The 17,915-nt window shown below is 42.3% G+C and overlaps 3 protein-coding genes across 10 annotated transcripts; 2 read left to right on the forward strand and 1 right to left on the reverse strand.

Annotated features, from left to right (window-relative positions):
• The first annotated feature begins 25 nt into the window (after window positions 1-25).
• LOC105272206 (uncharacterized) lies at window positions 26-10,636 on the forward strand. Of its 4 annotated transcripts, XM_011314190.1 has the most exons (8): window positions 26-538; window positions 682-742; window positions 1,114-1,827; window positions 1,972-2,757; window positions 3,156-3,406; window positions 3,639-9,912; window positions 9,998-10,137; window positions 10,238-10,636. In XM_011314190.1, the coding sequence occupies exons 3-8, from the start codon at window positions 1,219-1,221 to the stop codon at window positions 10,254-10,256; spliced, it is 8,079 nt and encodes a 2,692-aa protein (XP_011312492.1). In that variant the 5' UTR covers window positions 26-538; window positions 682-742; window positions 1,114-1,218; the 3' UTR covers window positions 10,257-10,636. The 4 variants fall into 4 exon arrangements, with proteins under 4 accessions (XP_011312492.1, XP_011312491.1, XP_011312490.1 ...); XM_011314189.1 differs by lacking the exon at window positions 682-742; XM_011314188.1 differs by lacking the exon at window positions 682-742 and having other exon boundaries at window positions 26-213.
• Window positions 10,637-11,579: 943 nt separating this feature from the next.
• Window positions 11,580-15,119, forward strand: LOC105272211 (probable E3 ubiquitin-protein ligase makorin-1). 4 transcript variants are annotated; one of them, XM_011314202.1, is made up of 6 exons: window positions 11,580-11,598; window positions 12,213-12,301; window positions 12,487-13,135; window positions 13,433-13,755; window positions 13,873-14,029; window positions 14,131-15,119. In XM_011314202.1, the coding sequence occupies exons 2-6, from the start codon at window positions 12,252-12,254 to the stop codon at window positions 14,260-14,262; spliced, it is 1,311 nt and encodes a 436-aa protein (XP_011312504.1). In that variant the 5' UTR covers window positions 11,580-11,598; window positions 12,213-12,251; the 3' UTR covers window positions 14,263-15,119. The 4 variants fall into 4 exon arrangements, with proteins under 4 accessions (XP_011312504.1, XP_011312503.1, XP_011312505.1 ...); XM_011314201.1 differs by lacking the exon at window positions 11,580-11,598 and adding an exon at window positions 11,605-11,901; XM_011314203.1 differs by lacking the exon at window positions 11,580-11,598 and having other exon boundaries at window positions 11,605-12,368.
• On the reverse strand, window positions 14,543-17,733 carry LOC105272210 (FERM domain-containing protein 4A). Of its 2 annotated transcripts, XM_011314199.1 has the most exons (3): window positions 17,486-17,733; window positions 15,425-17,410; window positions 15,166-15,279 (listed from the first exon to the last, which is right to left on the reverse strand). In XM_011314199.1, the coding sequence occupies exons 1-3, from the start codon at window positions 17,487-17,489 to the stop codon at window positions 15,257-15,259; spliced, it is 2,013 nt and encodes a 670-aa protein (XP_011312501.1). In that variant the 5' UTR covers window positions 17,490-17,733; the 3' UTR covers window positions 15,166-15,256. The 2 variants fall into 2 exon arrangements, with proteins under 2 accessions (XP_011312500.1, XP_011312501.1); XM_011314198.1 differs by having other exon boundaries at window positions 14,543-17,410.
• Window positions 17,734-17,915: the final 182 nt, after the last annotated feature.

Here is a 17,915-nt window from a genome sequence, read left to right on the forward strand (position 1 = left end):
AAAAACAAAAAAACCTCACGAAATCGGCGTTTCACCCCTAATCCTCCAACGGCGTTACTCAATCTGGAAACCCATAACTTCTGATACTTTCCCAACAACTCAATTCCACCCATATATTACAATAAATGAATCTTCGCCATTAACCGCTGAGTATTAAAAAGTTAACCGTGTGCTCAGGAAATGACGGATAGTATTTTTTCGATGAAGTGATGCGTAAGTCTGAGATAATAACATCAAAATACCTGGGGTAAATGAGAGTTGATAAATCGAATGGACTTGGTACAATAATCGTTTATTCAGTCGAGATTTGTTGGGAAGCGCGACTATATTTGTTGGAATGGATAAGCTATTTTTCAGTTGTCATTCGTGATTCAACATTTGACGCCATTTTAATTCGTGTGCCCCCTTTGGGGCATGAAAAAAAGGCCAACACTCTTTTGACAATTATATGTGTGAGTGCACAGAACGATCGCCATAGCCTCATAATTTTGTATCGCAAGTTGGCGTCGTGAGTCAAGATGTCCGGATATTGAGTGAGGTTGAAGAACAATTCTTATTTGAGATTATCACGGTTATTCCTCATTAATTATATAAAGCATCCGCCGAATGCATTTCTCGTCGCTGAGGAAATACTCCGGGCCAAATTCCCTCCTGAGAATTTATTAGTTTTGATTTTTCCAGGGTACCGCGTTATTATTTTTTTTTTTTCTCAAGAGCATCACAGAGCATTCAGGATTCAGGGGTGAGGATTTTTGGAAGATGCTGGTAAATTCGAGGTTGAGGCTGAAATTTTAATTTGGCATTTGGTGGATTTTTTCACGAGTTATTACACGGGGAATAGTGGGAATAACTTTTTTTTGAGATTCGAATGTTCTGGTGATTTTTGGTTATCAAGTATGTGAGTAATTCAATTGTTCAATTTTGCAATAATGACCCTGTGGTTCACGTTTTCACATTTCATTGTTGGGAAACGTTCGACGTGATTTTTTTCTTGCGTAGTCTCGACAATGTTTCGATAAGAAATACGTGGAGCGAATGCAGTGAATTTTTCGGGGAATTGTATTGAATTGTTGATTGTCTTTTTTTTTATGGATAAATTTAATTGCATTACAGATTCCCAATGGCCCAGTGAGTAATGGGTGTTTGATTCTCCTGGTGAAGATCCAGTGATATTTTGAAGGAAAAACAAAAGGACGCTGGAATCAGGCGTGGGATAAAATGTCGAGTGACAGTGAGGATCTGTCAAGGCCATCGAAAAGACGCCGATGCATCATTGAAGATAGTAGCGATAACACTGATGAATCCGTTGTGATTGGAAGCAACCGAAAACGTAGAGTGTTCAAAGTAGTTAGTGATGTTAACAGTAGTGACGATGACAGTGATGTGTCGAGGCCTGTGAGGAGGAAAAATGGTACAGCTAAAATTATTGTCAGCGAGGATGAATCCGCCAGTGATAGTGAAGACGCTGGATCATTGCAACTGGAGAGTGACGAGGCATGGGAGTCCGATTGGCTGAGTACAGATTCGTCTGACGGGGAGGAAGTTCTTCCGAAAAAATCGAGAGTTACCCCGAAGAAGCTGGAGATATTATCCTCGCCGCAATCCCCCAAGCAGAATCACTCAGACTCAGAGGAGAGTGATGGACAAACGGAGAAGTGTCCAATATGTCTTCTACCATTCAAGAAACAACAAGTTGCAACGCCAGCTACATGCGACCATTGTTTCTGTCTATTATGCCTCACTGAATGGAGTAAAAATGTCAATACATGTCCCGTCGATCGCCAGCCATTTACCTACATCAATGTCCGATTCCATCTCAATGGCAAAGTACGTCAACATTGAATTTAATTTAATTCGATGAATTATGCTGATTTATTAATTAAAATTTCGTTTCAATTGAAAGAATTCTGAAAATTCAATAATTGATTTAGACTATTGAACTTAATTAAGCCATAAATTGATCTTTTGCAGATTGTTCAGAAAATTCCAGTAGAGCCAAAAAAGCCATCAGAGGAGCACATCCAAGAAGACCCGACATTCTGCGAAGTGTGTCGTGAATGCGATCGTGAAGATCGTATGCTACTCTGCGACGGTTGTGATCTTGGCTTCCACCTGGAGTGTTTGAATCCCCCGATGGATCGAGTGCCCATGGAGGAGTGGTACTGTCCGACATGCGTTGAGACCAATCCAAATCTCGCTGAATCCATAGATATGGACATGGACGAGTTGCAAGATCTGATTGCTGAGGCTCGATGCCTCGGCACAACGTACGGTCGGACACGTTCAGGTGTCCCCCAGGAATTCTCCCATCCCCTATCCACCCCAAGTTCATCAAACATACGTAGAATTCCACGTACACGTCAAACAGAACGAGTGAGAGCCAACATTCGTGCCGATCGTCGTAGACAACAGAGCATTCGTCATTTTGATCCAGATCAGCCCTCGACATCATCTGGAATTGAATCCATTTACGACAGCAATAGTCGTAATGATTTTTTCGCCTCTGTCATTCAACGTGTGAGTGCTGCCATGTCCAGGAATGGAAAGGGCAAAGCAAAGAGCAAATTATCTGCCAAGAAGCCTCGCAGGAGGAAAACCACTAGGAAAACGTCAAAAGCCAGTGGTAATTCAGAAGTTCGTGAAGTTCGTATTCGTGAGATTAATGACGCTGGCGAGGAGAAGGAAATAGTGACTTATGTCAAAGTGAAGACATCCTCAGCCAAGAGGAAGACCAAGCGTACTAAAAGAACGCGCAAGGTACCAATTTCATCGTAATTACATTCACATTTAACTCCACTTGTAGTGTATAATCAATGTGAGAGCATAAGTCATTTATTTATCCTCATACATAATATACATCATTTAATTCTTACTTTCCTCATTGAATTCAATTTCATTCACTGCATTTTTTTTTTTTTGCTCAATTTATGTTTCCCTCTTTTTAGTACCAACGATTGTAATAACTTGGGTGTAATGAAAAACGCAACGACAAAACAAATTAATGACCATTCTGTCTTCAAAGAAAATAGAAAGAAAATTAATTAAATCTGGCATTGGAATTGGCAATTTTTTAACTGTTCTCTAATTAACATAATTTCAAAATAAAACAAAAATGATATAAAACCAAAAAATAAAATTTGTCTTTTTCATTCTAGAAGTTAAAACGTAAAACAACAAAACGACGTGCATTATCCTCCCTATATGGTAAGGGTGTGAAAAAAAGGCTTGCTATGACATTGGGGATGGTTAAGGGAAGGGCCAAAATACCGAATGTTGCTGAACCAGTCGTTCATAATCAGGGAACCGTGAGGAATGCTGTTGATCTCACGAATGCCAGATTTCGTGCTGGAATATCACAAGTTAGCTTGTTTGGAAATAATTTGGGGCTTGATTACAGTCCGCCTGGGTAAGAGTTTATTTACTAGAGCAATAGGGAAAATAAAAGCTTTGTGTCAAACGTGAGAAGCATTTGTATAGATTTATCTCGAGTACGAGGGATTGTAGGAATTCAGCAATTGACAATTCCCCCAAATATCCTCGGCATTGGGATAATTCGAATAATTAAAAATACTATCACGTGGCCATGAAGTTTGAGCGATCGTTAGTCTAAGGGAGTCATTAAGAAAAATAATCAACAGGTCTGACGACGAGACGATGCTCGATTCACCTGGCCTGACTCTGGGCTCGATAGTAGGAATTCAACGTCGTAATGTGACAATTTCATCGACAAGAAGACGACTAGCTCTCAAGGGAATGCTTCTGGAGCCCAGAGAAGCTCCATCTCCTCAGCAGATACAGTCACCGATGGATCTTCTGGACAGCATCATGGGAAGTCAGAAATTGTGGCACTCCAAGTCCAATAAAATCACACTCAAGGCCAATGGGACTCTTCTGCTACCATCAGATAACGATGAAAATTGCAATGGCAATAACTCTCACAAAAGCATCACCAAACCACTGGGCGATAATTCTGATATGATTATCGATAAAAAAATAGGACAGCCACTTGATCTCTCCTCTGTGAGCTCGGAGGACATCACTCAGGCCCCAATGTACAATGGATCACGAGGGGGTGGAGGTGGAGGCCCTAGAGGTGGTGGAGGTGGTGGAGGTGGCAGAGGAGGTAATTATCACGGTGGAAGGGACTCATACTCTTACTCCGGTGGCAGACACAACTACAATGCGAGGGGTGCTGGAATGTCACCACGTGGTGGATTTCTCCATCGTGAACGCGGACAATCACCAGGAATGCCTGATTTTTCTCCAAATTTTGATAATCGCATCAATCACAATTTCAACTCGTCCTTTCGATTTCGCAATTCACCGAATTTTCGAAATGACAATAGACCACGTATGCCAATGATGCCAAATATACCGAGACCACCGAATCACATGTTCAGAGGACCCAGTGACAATATTAATCCTATTTTTCCAATTATTCAGCCGAATTTTCCCCCACCGATGCTATCACAGCCACCGCCGCCACCACCGCCACCACCTCCTCCACCTCCTGATTGTCCTGCTACTTGTTCATTACCTCGTGAGAATTACTCTGGGGATATTCAGCAAAATAAATCAAATGTTCCTGGCGAATCCTCGTCAGCGGGAGAGAATAGAATTGATAAAATTGAGAGTGAATGTGGACTTGATACAGTGGAGTCTTCAGGGATCGAGGGTGGGGCTGAGACTCAGGGGAATGAAGAGGATTGTGATATCTATGCGGATATCGAGGCTAGGGATGACAGGAAGAATCAGAGGGCCGAGTCATCTGAGAATAAAGAGGAGAGGGACTGCACAATGTCAGTGCTTCTTCCACCACCTGAGCCACCCTCTCAGCTACTTTTAGACCTTGAAGAGAATCTCAAGTCTGACAGTTACGAGACCAACAGCAGGGAATCGGATAATGAGGACCTGGTGATTGATGACTCGCATAAAGAGCCGGAGAGAGAGATCAAGGAGGTGGAGAAGGATGAGAATGCAGAGACGAGTGAGCAGAAATTTTTCGACAAGTACGATCCCTTTCAGGACGCTGACTCGGATGAGGAGTCTCAGGCTGATTGTCCAAATTTCTCCATCTACTCTTCGGAGACGATGGATGTCGCCAGACGTGCCGAGGAGCAATTGTCGCAGGAGATTGATATTGGACCACTGGAACCACCACCACTACCACCAGATATCCCTGATGATGACACCAGTCCTTACCCTGTGCCCGATGCTCCAGAGGAGCCAGAATCAGCACCTCTTCCTCAGGAATCACCTGTTGAGAGGGTAAATACACCAGACATCCCAGAGCCTGCACCGAGTTTCGATCCCTATGTCGAATCACTGAGGAAAGAGCGACAACACTTGAGCAAAATTCCATCTAAAAAAATATCCACCGATTCGAGGGGAAAAATCACTTTCAAAATTGGAAATAAGAGTAAAGTGATGAATAAATTGAGCTCTCTTTACGATGAAATAGATGACAATATTGAGACGATGATTGAGCAGGAAAGGGAACTCGAAACTTCAGTTACTGAACACGACATTCAAATCGATGAGACGATCGAAGAAGTTTCCAACAAAAAAGTCGAAGAATCGATTGATCAAGAAGTTGAAGAGATCCCCCAAAAAATCCCGGAATTACCTGAAGAGAAAGCGCTCCAGGAGGATGAGGAGGATGAAGAGGACGAGGAAAAACAGTCTGATAAAAAGACCGACGACAAATCCGACGATGAGGATTTAGAAACAAGTCAGCCTCTTGATCCTGAAGAAGATCCTGACAAACAGAATGATTCGATATCGAGTGGGGGCAGTGATCGAGGTGGTACTCCCCCAATTGTCCACAATAAAGATAAACACAGTGGTGGCGTCAGTGAGAGCAGTGATGTAATAAACGAGGACGAGAGCATCCTGAGCCAAGACTTTCAGCTGGAGAAAGACGACAATCCAAATAGAGAGGGTGAGGAGGACAAGAATTTATCAAACGAGGTGAAGTCCTCGGTGGAGGACAATCTGGAGGGCTGGTACTCTGACGGGGCATACACCCCCTGCAAGGACGAGAATCCAGTGATAGACAAGGAGACGGTGAAGTCTCAATTCGAGAGTGGATTAGAGCCGATAACTCCACCTCCTAAGGATACCGATGATTTGGATCGATGCAGAACACCAATTGGTTACGCCGGTCTGGGGACAGAGGCCATTTCAGAGACTGACGAGCCCATCAGCTTCGAGGACGATCCATCGGCGATGTTATCACCAAGGAATCGCAAGGATAAGGAAATCGAGGACGGAGAGATCACCATGGACGAGGGTAGACCCAAGAAGAAGAGGATGGATTTTCACTCAGACAAAGAGGAGGATGGAAAGAGGAGAAAAGACAGGCGGGATAAATCGGAGAGCAATAAGGAAGCTGATAAGAATAAGGAGAATACTTCTGATAATAATCAGGTGTCCTGGAAAAAATTATCAAAGAGTACGAAGGAGCGACAGTATCGGGAGAAGATGAAGAGACGATCGCCGTCCAAGGAGAGACATCGAGAGAGAAATCGTAATAGAGATCGGGAGAGGGACAGGGATTATGATAAGGACAAGAGTGGAAAGAAGAGGAAATCGAAGGAGCGAGGCGCTCTGGGATTTGGTGGTAAAGAGACGAGGAAGAAGGAGAAGAGGAAGGAGTTGGCGAGGTACGATGTGAGGAAAATAGTGGCGGAGAAACCAGTGAGGCCGAAAAAGGATGAGTATGGGCGAGACATTAGGGCTTCCTCGAGGAGTAGATCGAGGGGGCGGAGTTTGGGGCGGGGAAAGAGTCACTCGTACTCACCAGCCAGAAGGTCATGGCCCAGGCGTTTGTCAAGGTCGTGGTCCAATCACCGGAGAAGATCCTTGTCTCGGGGCTCTAGAGTGTCATCACGCTACTCGAGATCGAGATCGAGGTCCAGGTCCAGATCAATTCGTCACTCTCGATCTCGATCTAACACACGCTCACGATCTCGATCTCACTCACGACCCCGCACTCAATCGAGATCACGATCACGCCGAAAATCACCGGTTGTCAATGCACGAAGACGATCGTTGTCCAAGAAACGATCGAGATCGGCTTCACCGAGTCGTGGCAGAAGATCGTTGTCCAATCGACGAGCGAGGAAAAATCACGTGAAGAGATTGCCCTCGAGGAAACGCAAGTCGAGATCGAGATCCCGAAAAAAGGAAAAAGTTAAGAAGCACAAGTCAAGGAGTCGATCCAGGCGGCGAAAACGATCCTGGAGTAAGAGCCCCCTGCCTGTCGTTCGAAGGGAAAAGGCAAAGAAGAGATTAAAGAGGAAAATTGTTGTGGGAAAGTCGAGATCTAGGGAGAGATCTACATCGAGAAATTGGGAGGGAATTAATGTGTCTCGATCAATCGATCGTGGGTATCCGATAAGGGCATCGAATTTACCAGCACCGATGACCCTGTTGTCAACGGGAATGCATGAAACAGATCAGATGAATCATCCGTCGCAGAATCAGTCGTCGTGGAGTGGAGCCCAGTGGACCCCTTCGTGGTCACGATCCAAGACGAAATCGAGATCGAGATCGAGATCGAGATCGAATGGTCCTGGACTTGAGCCAGTTCCACCAAAAAATCTCACTGTTATTTTGACGAATAAAGAGGCTATTAAGAAGAAGAGGAGAGAGAAACGATTGAAGGAAGGGAGAAAACGAAGAGATGATCCCGATAGAATAAAGAAAAGGGACAAAAGAAATCGTACACCTCCACCCTCCAAGGAAGTTTTCGCAAGTGGTGATAATATTTTGGTCAGTGTTTGTTTCAATAATGACAATGTCAACGATATCGGTTCGATCGGTGGTGATAAAGTTCCAATGGCTGTACCCAATGGTGACAGCATCAGTAATCAGCTTGCTGATACAATAGCCCTTCTGACGAGCAAAAAAAGAAAACGAAGAAATTATCGAGAAGTTGGAATCACACCGATGGGTGCTCTCACCAAAGAGCCTCCTTCGAAGAAACCAAAGAAGGACAAATCCAAAGATAAACGGGCTAAATCACCAGAGCCTAAATTACGGGCTCGAAGGGAAAAGAAGAAGAAATCAAAAGCCGCCGAGATTGCTGCCAGCAAAAAACCAGTGGCTGTTATTGATCTCGATCAGTCGCCATTCAGGGAACAAACACCATCTCCTAAGGATATTATTGTTCTCAGCGATGATGACGATAACGACTCCAATCAGCTCCAGCAGCAGTTGCAGCAGCTGCAGAATGCCATAGCTCCTGGAATATTGCATCAACAGCAGCAGCAAAAATCATCCGACACGCGACACGACGAGGAGGGACAGCAGCAGGAGAACGAGGATGACAATTTAGCATCGCAGAGGGATGAATTCGTTGGTCCAAAGACACCACCGGAGCCTCAGATCAAATTCTCCATAAATAAACAGTCCAGTAATTTGAGGCCCAGCATGATAAATCCCCTGATGGATGAGGAGGAAGAAGATGAAGATGACGATGGAGATAATGATGATGCTGATGATGATGCCGATGACGACGAGAGCACAAATGTGCAGCATCAAAAGAGCAGCGATGAAAAATGTGGGAAGAATGATGCCAAGTTAATCAATGATTTAGCAGCTGAATTACTCAACTCCAACGATCAATCACGTGATGAGGAGCACAAGGCTAATGATAATAATATCATAATCGTTGGAGACAGTAATGAAGAGGAGTTGGACGATCTCGAAGCCTTGGAGATACTAGAAATGAACGAGAGAACCCTCTCTCAGCAGACTGATAATGCCAATCAGGTGGAGATGGAACACGATCGTTCAGAGGAGAGGAGAAATCAGGATGAACTCGAGATGAGATTAAAAATTGGACCCAATACACCACCAGAACCACCCACATCACCACCAACCTCACCGGATGCTTATGATCCCTTTGATCCCACCAAATCACGATCACCAACACCTACAGCCTCCCAAGAGACATCGATAGGTATCGATTCAGGATTGACGTCCAATGATTCGTTGAAGTTGTCCCAGGGAAAAGAGAATTTCTCGAATGAGAAACGAGAAGTTGTGGAGAAACCCAAAATCATATCCATGATCACTATCAAGAGGGCGTCGTCTCCGTCGACAACTGGGAATATCAATCTGGATAAGTCCGAGGACAAGAGTAAAGGCAGCAGTGGCATTTCTACGAGCATTGGAAATCCTTTCACGACCATTAATCCGGTGCTGGCGACGGTTACAGCGACTGTTAATCGAATCGGTTTTCAGAGAAATCTTTCCAATGCACAGATCAAACAGCGTACCACGGGAGCTGCCAATCAGGTCTCCAATCTATTTATGAATTCTGTCAAAGGGATGACTCTCAGGGGATCTAAAGTTAATGCTGTATCTAACAAGCAGAATGGCAATGAAGGGGCTGAGGGTGATGCAGCTGCTGCTGGACTTGCACAGGATTTTTCATCACCCTATTCACCAGGTTCCAGTCTCAGTGACGGAATTTTTGATCCACCACCTCATCATCACGGACACGCCACCAGTCCTTCGGCAAATTTGTCTGGGAATCACGGTGGCAAGGCAAAGGCTAAGAGTGCCAAGGGGGACAGTAAAAAGGATGCGTTTGATGCGTTGTTTGGAGCATCTCCAATTGTCAAGAGTGGAAAGAACAGGGGGAAGAAAGCCACTGATAAGAGGAAACGAACCACTAATTCTAAAGTTGGTGTCAAGCTCGATGAGGAGAATGAACTTCGAATTCTTGATGATTTACCCAGCTCTGCTGTGGAAATGCAAGTGAAGGATAAATTCTTGAAGAAGTTGAATAGGCAGGAGAGAGTTGTCGAAGAGGTTAAACTTGTCTTGAAACCTCATTATACCAAGAAACATGTGACGAAGGAGGAGTACAAGGACATTATGAGAAAAGCTGTGCCCAAAGTGAGTTCTTCATTTTTTTTGTTTTTCGAATTCATGTAATATTGGACCCTGATATATAATGCTTTCTTTTTTTTTGGGATTGCAGATTTGTCACAACAAAACTGGCGAGATAAATCCAAAGAAAATCGCTCACTTGGTCGAGGCATATGTCAAGAAATGCCGGAATAATAAGAAGAAAGGTACAAATCCCTTGGGAAATTTAATGGCGAAAAATATACGACCGGCGTGAGTATTTAATTTATTTCTTTTTATAAATAAATTCATTGGGATTATTTGATATCAGAATTTCAAAGGCAATAATGAATTTACGTATTTTTCATTGCAGAAAAAATTTGTGGAGTTGATCGCAACGGGTGGACACCTTTTAATTAATCGGGGCAGCGATTTAACTTCATCAAGAGGAGAAAATCATCTGAATAATGATTGAAGCCCGCGAATTTATCCGGCAAACCTGCCACACTGTATTCTGTGTAAATATTTCGAGAGGAGTAGGTGGGGAAAAAGATTCAATGGATGCGCAATATTTGTATTTAATTATTTTTTACATTTTTTCTTTGCGTTTCTCGTGAGTGAATTGATAACGAGAAAATATCGATGGGGCATTCAACAAAATTATCCCCATTTTATCACGATACTAGACAAAAAAAAAAAACGTTTGTTAGGCTTGTGAGGTGAATAGCAGTGAGAAACTACGAAAAATCTTAATTTACTGAATGACAAGTGAGAAAAAAGACGCTCAATCAACAGTTTCTACATAGAATATTTATCAACGAATAATTTTCGTTAAATAGACACGTGAACAATTGCCTATTGGATGGATTATCATTTTATTTTTCACTAGTGAAAAGAAACCAGACATATTACAATTGTTGAATGATAAGTTTCGTGCTATTTTCACTGTTTTAAACCTTATGAAAACTAATACAAATATAAATAATGAATTACGTTTGTCGTTTTTCCTCCTGTATAAGAAATGAATAAATTATTGATCGTATAAAAGGCCCTCCTTTATTCGTCTTCTTTATCATTTTTCCTTCCTTCAATTCTTATCTATAAAGGAGAGCATAATAGCTACCGGGCAAAAATCGATTATCGGGGAGATCAGCCATGGTTACGGGCAAAAATTTTACTGCGAAATTTCGGAACGGCCGTTGCATGACTCAGTCAGAGGCCGTACCCGTGAATAAGGCAGGGCACGAAGCTGTGTGTCGATAACGGCATAGGAGAGGTACAGATAGAGTGGGGGGAATCGTGGTGATTGGCGAGCTAAAGTGGGGGGAGTCGTTATCCGTGGATCTGGTTGGTTGGTCGGTTCGCCACGGAGCAGCCCGGGGGGGGGCGCTAGGCAAAAAAAGGCATGGACTGAAAAGTGTTATGGCGGAAAGAGCGTCAGAGCGCGCGCCAGCGTACATCACTCCTAATTCCTTTGTACTCTCAAAAAGTCGAAATTGTACCAAAAGAAAAATTGATTGTTATGTCTAGACGACATACATATCTTGAAATTATCAATTAAAGTCGTTGGAATTCTCATTGAACAATAGTTCAATGTTTTGTCCAGAATTTTTCATAATTTTTATAAAGCACAGACGGTCGCACCCTCCGTGCACCGGGATCGGTACTAAAATTTCTCATTCTCGATCCGGATGTCTACCCAGGTCAATCTTCTTCGGTGAAAAGCATCACAAGGTGATTCGACAGTCTCCAATCCATCCGAGCAATTCCCAAGATCTTCTCTGAATTAAATTCACGTGTTTGCGAATGTTGGAAACATGGGAGCAAATACTAAATAATCATCCTCTCGGATACACCTCATAATCATCTACGTTCAGAACTGTCCATCACTAATTGCCCCCCATTTACCCAATTACAGCAAACAGAGCCAATAATAACCGATAAATCATGATCACAAGTTGCAATAGTGCCTGACAGTGCCTAAACCTAAGTTGAAATAATAAAAATCATTGGAGCCAGTGCCAAATTACATGTTTGGTTAGTTTTTAATTATCAATACGAATACGAGCCACTGCAATTAATTATTTAAAAGTAAAATAGAATTACCAAATCATCTTCAATTCAATTTCAACTCCTGAGATCCCAGTAAACTCCATAAAATCTCACCGAAATGCTGAGGTAGTCAATGAAATAATAATAATAATAATAACAAATAACAAAAATAATAATAATAAACGGATAAACAAATAACGAGTGTCAGGAGCAATAAAGCAAAGTGAACCCCTCAATAACTAAATGTCATGAGAGCTCATTACTCGTAATAATCCATCTTCGTGAGTAATTCGCAGGTTGGAATAATTTTTTCTACGTGTTCATAAGTGTAATACATGTGCGAGCAAATGGCCGACAACAACTGGACACGAAGTATTGTCTGCCGGTGAGAAACAGATAAAATATATTCAACTGTTCATTCTGTCGTCCAGTAATTAACCAATCGACTCATGGTGCGTGACAATTAGCATGAAAATTCATGAGACAATGGCCACTGTATTCTCCGATTTTCTAATAATAATTTTATAACAATGACAAAAATTGTTGACATGATCTCTGATCGATTTTCAGTTATTACAAGAACGGTGCCTGCAGAGAGGAGGAGAATTGTCGTTATCGTCATGCTGATAATCAGGAATCAGACATGGAGGACAATGTCAGTATATCAGAGACATCTCCAAAGGCATCAGGAAGTGTTCCCTGTCGTTTTTTCAAGTGGGGCACGTGTAAATTTGGTAATCGATGTAGATTCAATCACGTTCAAACGAATCGTGAGCAGAAATCTGAGAAAGATGTCAAGACAAGTGATAGAACAGTGGCGACTGCTTCTTCATCATTTCATGGATCTGTCAGTAGTACCACAAGCACGAGCTCGAAAGAGGGCAGTCGATTGAACAAGCGGAGAGGTGAGGAGATCCTTGGAAAGGATAGGAAAAATTGCAAACCTGATGAATGGGTTAATGCACCCGAGTTTGTACCTTCTACCGGTGCAGACGGTCAGACGGTCTTATATCGAAGTCCGCCAGCATCTTATGCTAAAGCTGTTAGTAATAGTGGGGCTACCGAGAATCCTGGATCTGTCCCATTGTGCCCATATGCTGAGGCCAATGGAGTCTGCAAGAGACTCGATTGTCCGTATTTTCATGGAGATATTTGTGAACTTTGTGGGAGAGCTGCACTTCATCCATTCAATAAGGAACTCAGCCAGAAACACACCAATGTTCGTATTATTGATCATTTTTTTATTTTTATTTTCCTATCCAAGGATCGATCGATTTCTAAATCAATCACTGATTCATCAAATCGGATGGATAATTCCTTACGTATTGCACTCGAAACATTTGGATATGAAAATTTTTTGGTTTCATAATAAAAGGCATGAATCATGCGCATTTTAAAATGTAATTGAATTGTATGAATTGCAATTTATGGATTGAGATTCGTGTCTTTGGTTTATAACCTGCGTTACGTGAATATGGGGGAATAATTCTATGGAAAATGTTATTCAACATTCCAGGAGTGCATAAAACAACACGAGGCTGATATGGAGCTGTCATTTGCTGTACAACGCAGTCGAGATAAAGCATGCGGTGTATGTTTCGAGATTGTTATGGAAAAATCATCACGTGAGCAGAGATTCGGAATCCTCCCCAACTGTAATCACTGCTTCTGTCTCAGTTGTATACGCAAATGGAGACAGGCCAAGCAGTTTGATAACAAAATAATCCGCTCATGTCCAGAGTGTCGTGTTGCCTCTGATTTCGTCTGTCCCAGCGCTTATTGGGTCGATACTAAAGAGGAGAAAGAGAAACTCATTGTTGACTACAAAAGTGCTCTTAGGTATTTACTATTGTAGTCCCTCTCATCCCTCGGATTAAAAATACGCATTAAAAATCTCACTCGACACTCGCCTTTGTCAATCAGGATTAAATGAATAAATTTTATTTGCTGTTCTAGCCAAAAGGATTGCAAGTACTTCAACAAGGGCCAAGGAAAATGTCCATTTGGAAATAAATGTTTTTACTTGCATGCATTACCCGATGGTACCAAGACAGATGTAGGACCCCCAGCTCGTCAAGCTTCAAATGGCGAAGTTGATCTTGATTTCTTGCAGGTAATTATCTCTTTATTATTCACTAGTCTATTTTGCTATAATGAGTGAATAATTCATGTCAATTAATAATGAATTAATGAATCTGGCGATATTATTTTCAGCAATTACTCTTATGGAACTTTTTCGAGGAAAGAGAAAACGGATGGATCTACATGGACGATCACGATGAAGTGGTCGTTCTTTTCTCGGACTCCGAGGACTCTGATTGGTCGCGATTGGGTCCCTACGACTAATTAACTGTTAATAACATTTATTACAATTTTTGTGTTTATCATTGTGCCTATTTCGTATTGCCTCGAGAAACGCAAAACACCATTATCAGCATTGGCTATTTTGATGCATATCTCAAGAAAAAAAAAACAAGAAATGATACTCATTACATCCGTTCTGTACATTCAACCTCACGACAAAGTTCTTCATTTTTTTTTTCGTCGGAAATATGAGATCACGAGATACCAATAATCTGTGATACAATATACTTCAAAAATGCACCGTATGTTTCTCGTAATAAAAAAAAAAATAGATTCTGCCCCTGGGGTTCCAATGAAGATTCAATTACAAGATTCATATTTATTTAAAAAGCCAATTCTCGTTTTCTCAGCTCGTAAAGACTTAAAACAATGACAAAAAAACATAAAAAATATTAAAAAAATGAATAAAAGGGAAAAATACAAAAAAAATAGCGCTGATAAGGGACTATAATCGTAGATACGCTAAAAAGTCTCGTCCATAATTTCGTTTTAGAATATATTTTGTTATAAAAAAAAATACACGTGTATGAGATAATTATAAAGTAATCATAATTACTGGAGGTTCGAAAAAAAAAAATTGTGATCAGGAAATTAATTGTCCGATGGATTATTATTCAATCCCTAAACACTGGTGATTAATTACTATAGGCTACATTGTTATTCAACGTACTATCTGCACAGCAAGTCAAATTTCCTGTTATTTGAAGATAAAGAAGGAGAAACGAACAATAAAGCTTTAGATCTACCCGAATGATCAATATCAATCAATAAATAATAAAAGTCAAATATGAAAATACTTGATATTCGAAGAATATATCGTGTATGCCTTAACCGATGAATCATATTTACAATATTTATTTTATAAGGCCACAAATTCAGACTCAGACAACTGTCGAGTCTTTTGGAGGTACTCTGCAGTCTTCTGCGTTGGTCCATTCACGATTGCCTTCATTTTTCCTTGACATTGTGCGTGCGATCATATGAGTCTCGTACCCCCTCCTATGAACATTAGGGCCATATGAGCCCGAAGGTGCAGTCTGATGATGATGCTCGTCAGCATTAATATTATTGTTAGCAAAGCTCGCATTGTTATTATTAACAATTTTATTGCCATTGCAATTATTCTGTTCGCTTCTCTGATTACCTTCAGTCTTCTTTCTGAATTTAGTAGAATACTTATAGAAGTCACTCATCTCGAAGGGTTTGGTCACCTCCAAATAGGGTTGATACTTGACAGCGTGATTGGAGGTTTCTGCAGGAATCTCCAGGTCCTTCTCAGTGCTTTGTGATATCTTGACAGAAATATCATTGAAAGAGGGTGAAGGAGGTGGCAAGGGAGAGGGCAGTAATTTGGGTGAAGACGATATGGAGGAAGGAGAGGGCGAAGACCTTGGATAATGTCTTTGAACTGGTGGTACTTGCTGCGGGGAATAGCCAAGATCCATGGACGTCTCATACCACTCTTTCTCCTTCTCCTGATGCCTCTCCACCTGATACCTCTCAATATCCCCAGGAGGTCGTCCCATGGTGGCACTGCCTGAGATTCCAGAGGCCCCAGACTGCCAGGTTTCAACACTTCCCAATGACTGAGTCCTCAGCAACATCCTCGAGTGGGGTGGAGGTGGAAGAGGTGGAGGTGGAGGTGGTGGAAGATGCTCCAGACGATGCTGAGTGGTGAGATGATGATCCCTGGTGATTCCAGGCTCTCGCCCAATTGTCGTATGTTTCCTCCGATCTAAACTCCCAAAATTGTCCTTGTGCTGGTAATTATCAACAGGTGGGGGGTACCACACGCCCTCCTCAACACACCAAGTGGAGCTCTCACTCGATTTTCTTCCCCGGTTTTTTCGTGCCATTGTCTCCGAGGGATTCTTTCGGGTCTGGACGAACTCGTGATCCTGGTGTCTCTGATTTTCCATCAGTGGGTGAGACAACACATTGTGATTGGCATGACTCGAGTGATTGGGACGTGGTGGATACCGATACTGAGGCAGGCTCTGAATACTTCCAATATCCGGCGACGATTTATCCCTCGGTGGCTCCTGGTAAAAACTCTGCTGTGATTTACTCTTGAATTGGTGATGCTGCTGCTTGTACTGGAAAGAATCGATATGATGTCGTTGATTAGGATTGTACATCGATGAATTGTATTTGTGCTCCATCAGTTTTTTCTGCTGCCAGTGATCCTTCTGTCGTACTTCAGCGTCCAGCGCGTACATATCGGATATTTTTCGGTATGAGCGTTCCTCGATCTGATTAGGCTTGAGATTGCGAAGTGCATTTGATGATTCGTCCCAATTGCCATGGGAATACGTTCGAACCCTCGGCTGATCATTGTACAGATAGAGATCCAGATTTTCATTCTGGTCGACTGTATTCAGTGCTGGAAGAGTTCCTGAGTGCATATCTGGCTTGATGTAACGCGATCTGGTGCGATGCCAGTCGTTCATCTGAGTGGCACCTGCCATTGTATTTATTTCTGTCTCTTGCCATTTTTTATCATTCAACTTTGGATCTTCTCGATCCGTTGGCTCCAGGGGTGGACGTGGCTTTTTTGTTTTGTGGTGTTTTGTTGGGCCTTCCTGGTCAGCATCCTCATCTCCTGGCCATGAATCTGGAACTGGCGCAGTTGTTCGGGATAATTGGCCGTAGCCCTGGCGAAGGAAATTCAAACGTGACTCTAGGTCTTTCAGTCTTTTCTGACTTTGTTGGTAGATCAATCGGTGCTTCCGACGCACTGCTTTGCTCTCCGAGAGGTCGTTCACGATTGCATAGGCTGCTGTTGCAATTCCTGCTTGCACCTGACGTTCCAGCTCCAGCGCTGACTCCTCCACCTGATTCGTCTTCAATTTATTGATAAGATTCTGGGGATAGCTGAATGAAGTTCCAACGCGTTTCCGGAATATTGGAGGACTCTCTCCAGGATCCAATGGTATCTCCGGAGGCAAAATTCCCGTCAATTCTGCCTCACTGATGCACAATTTCTTCAGTTCATTATTTTTACGGGCTAGTTTCTCCTGGAGTGCTTCACGACGCTGTTTCAGCCATTGAAGCCTAGATGCTGGTGAGGTCGTTGGATCGAGTCCAGAAGTGGCGAGATGCCCTGTAGCTCGTTCGCTTTCCGCCATCACTATCCACCAAAGAATATTATTCATAAACTTCAGAAGACCCTTCATCCAAATTCATTAAAAAAAAAAAAGCTCACCCATATTAACGCAGGGTTTTCTCTTTATTGTCTTTGATGTACAATCAGAACAGCATCCCCGTGACGAATCAACGATTAATATTCATTTTTCCTGGGATTTATGAAATAAGGATAAATTAAATGAACAAATGCACTAAATCAAAAGGGAAGAGATAAGTTGAAAATCAAATAATAATAAAATGATAAGTGCAATGATAAAAAAGGGGCAAAAAAATCAACAACAACTCCCATCGACCCTCATACTGTACTGTTGCTTCACGCTCGGATATTTTTTCACTTTCACACAAACTGTAGTTTCGAAAATAATCAGAAATACTTGCCTGCCCCATCTGTCGTGTTCTCCTCAATGTAACGGAGGATTCTTCAGCTCAAAGAGCTGCACCCCAAGAGAGGGAGGGCGCAACACGCAATGCTGGGGTGTTTTTTTTTT

This window comes from Fopius arisanus, unplaced genomic scaffold (assembly GCF_000806365.1).
Source record: "Fopius arisanus strain USDA-PBARC FA_bdor unplaced genomic scaffold, ASM80636v1 scaffold00149, whole genome shotgun sequence".
Classification (NCBI taxonomy): Eukaryota; Metazoa; Arthropoda; class Insecta; order Hymenoptera; family Braconidae; genus Fopius; species Fopius arisanus.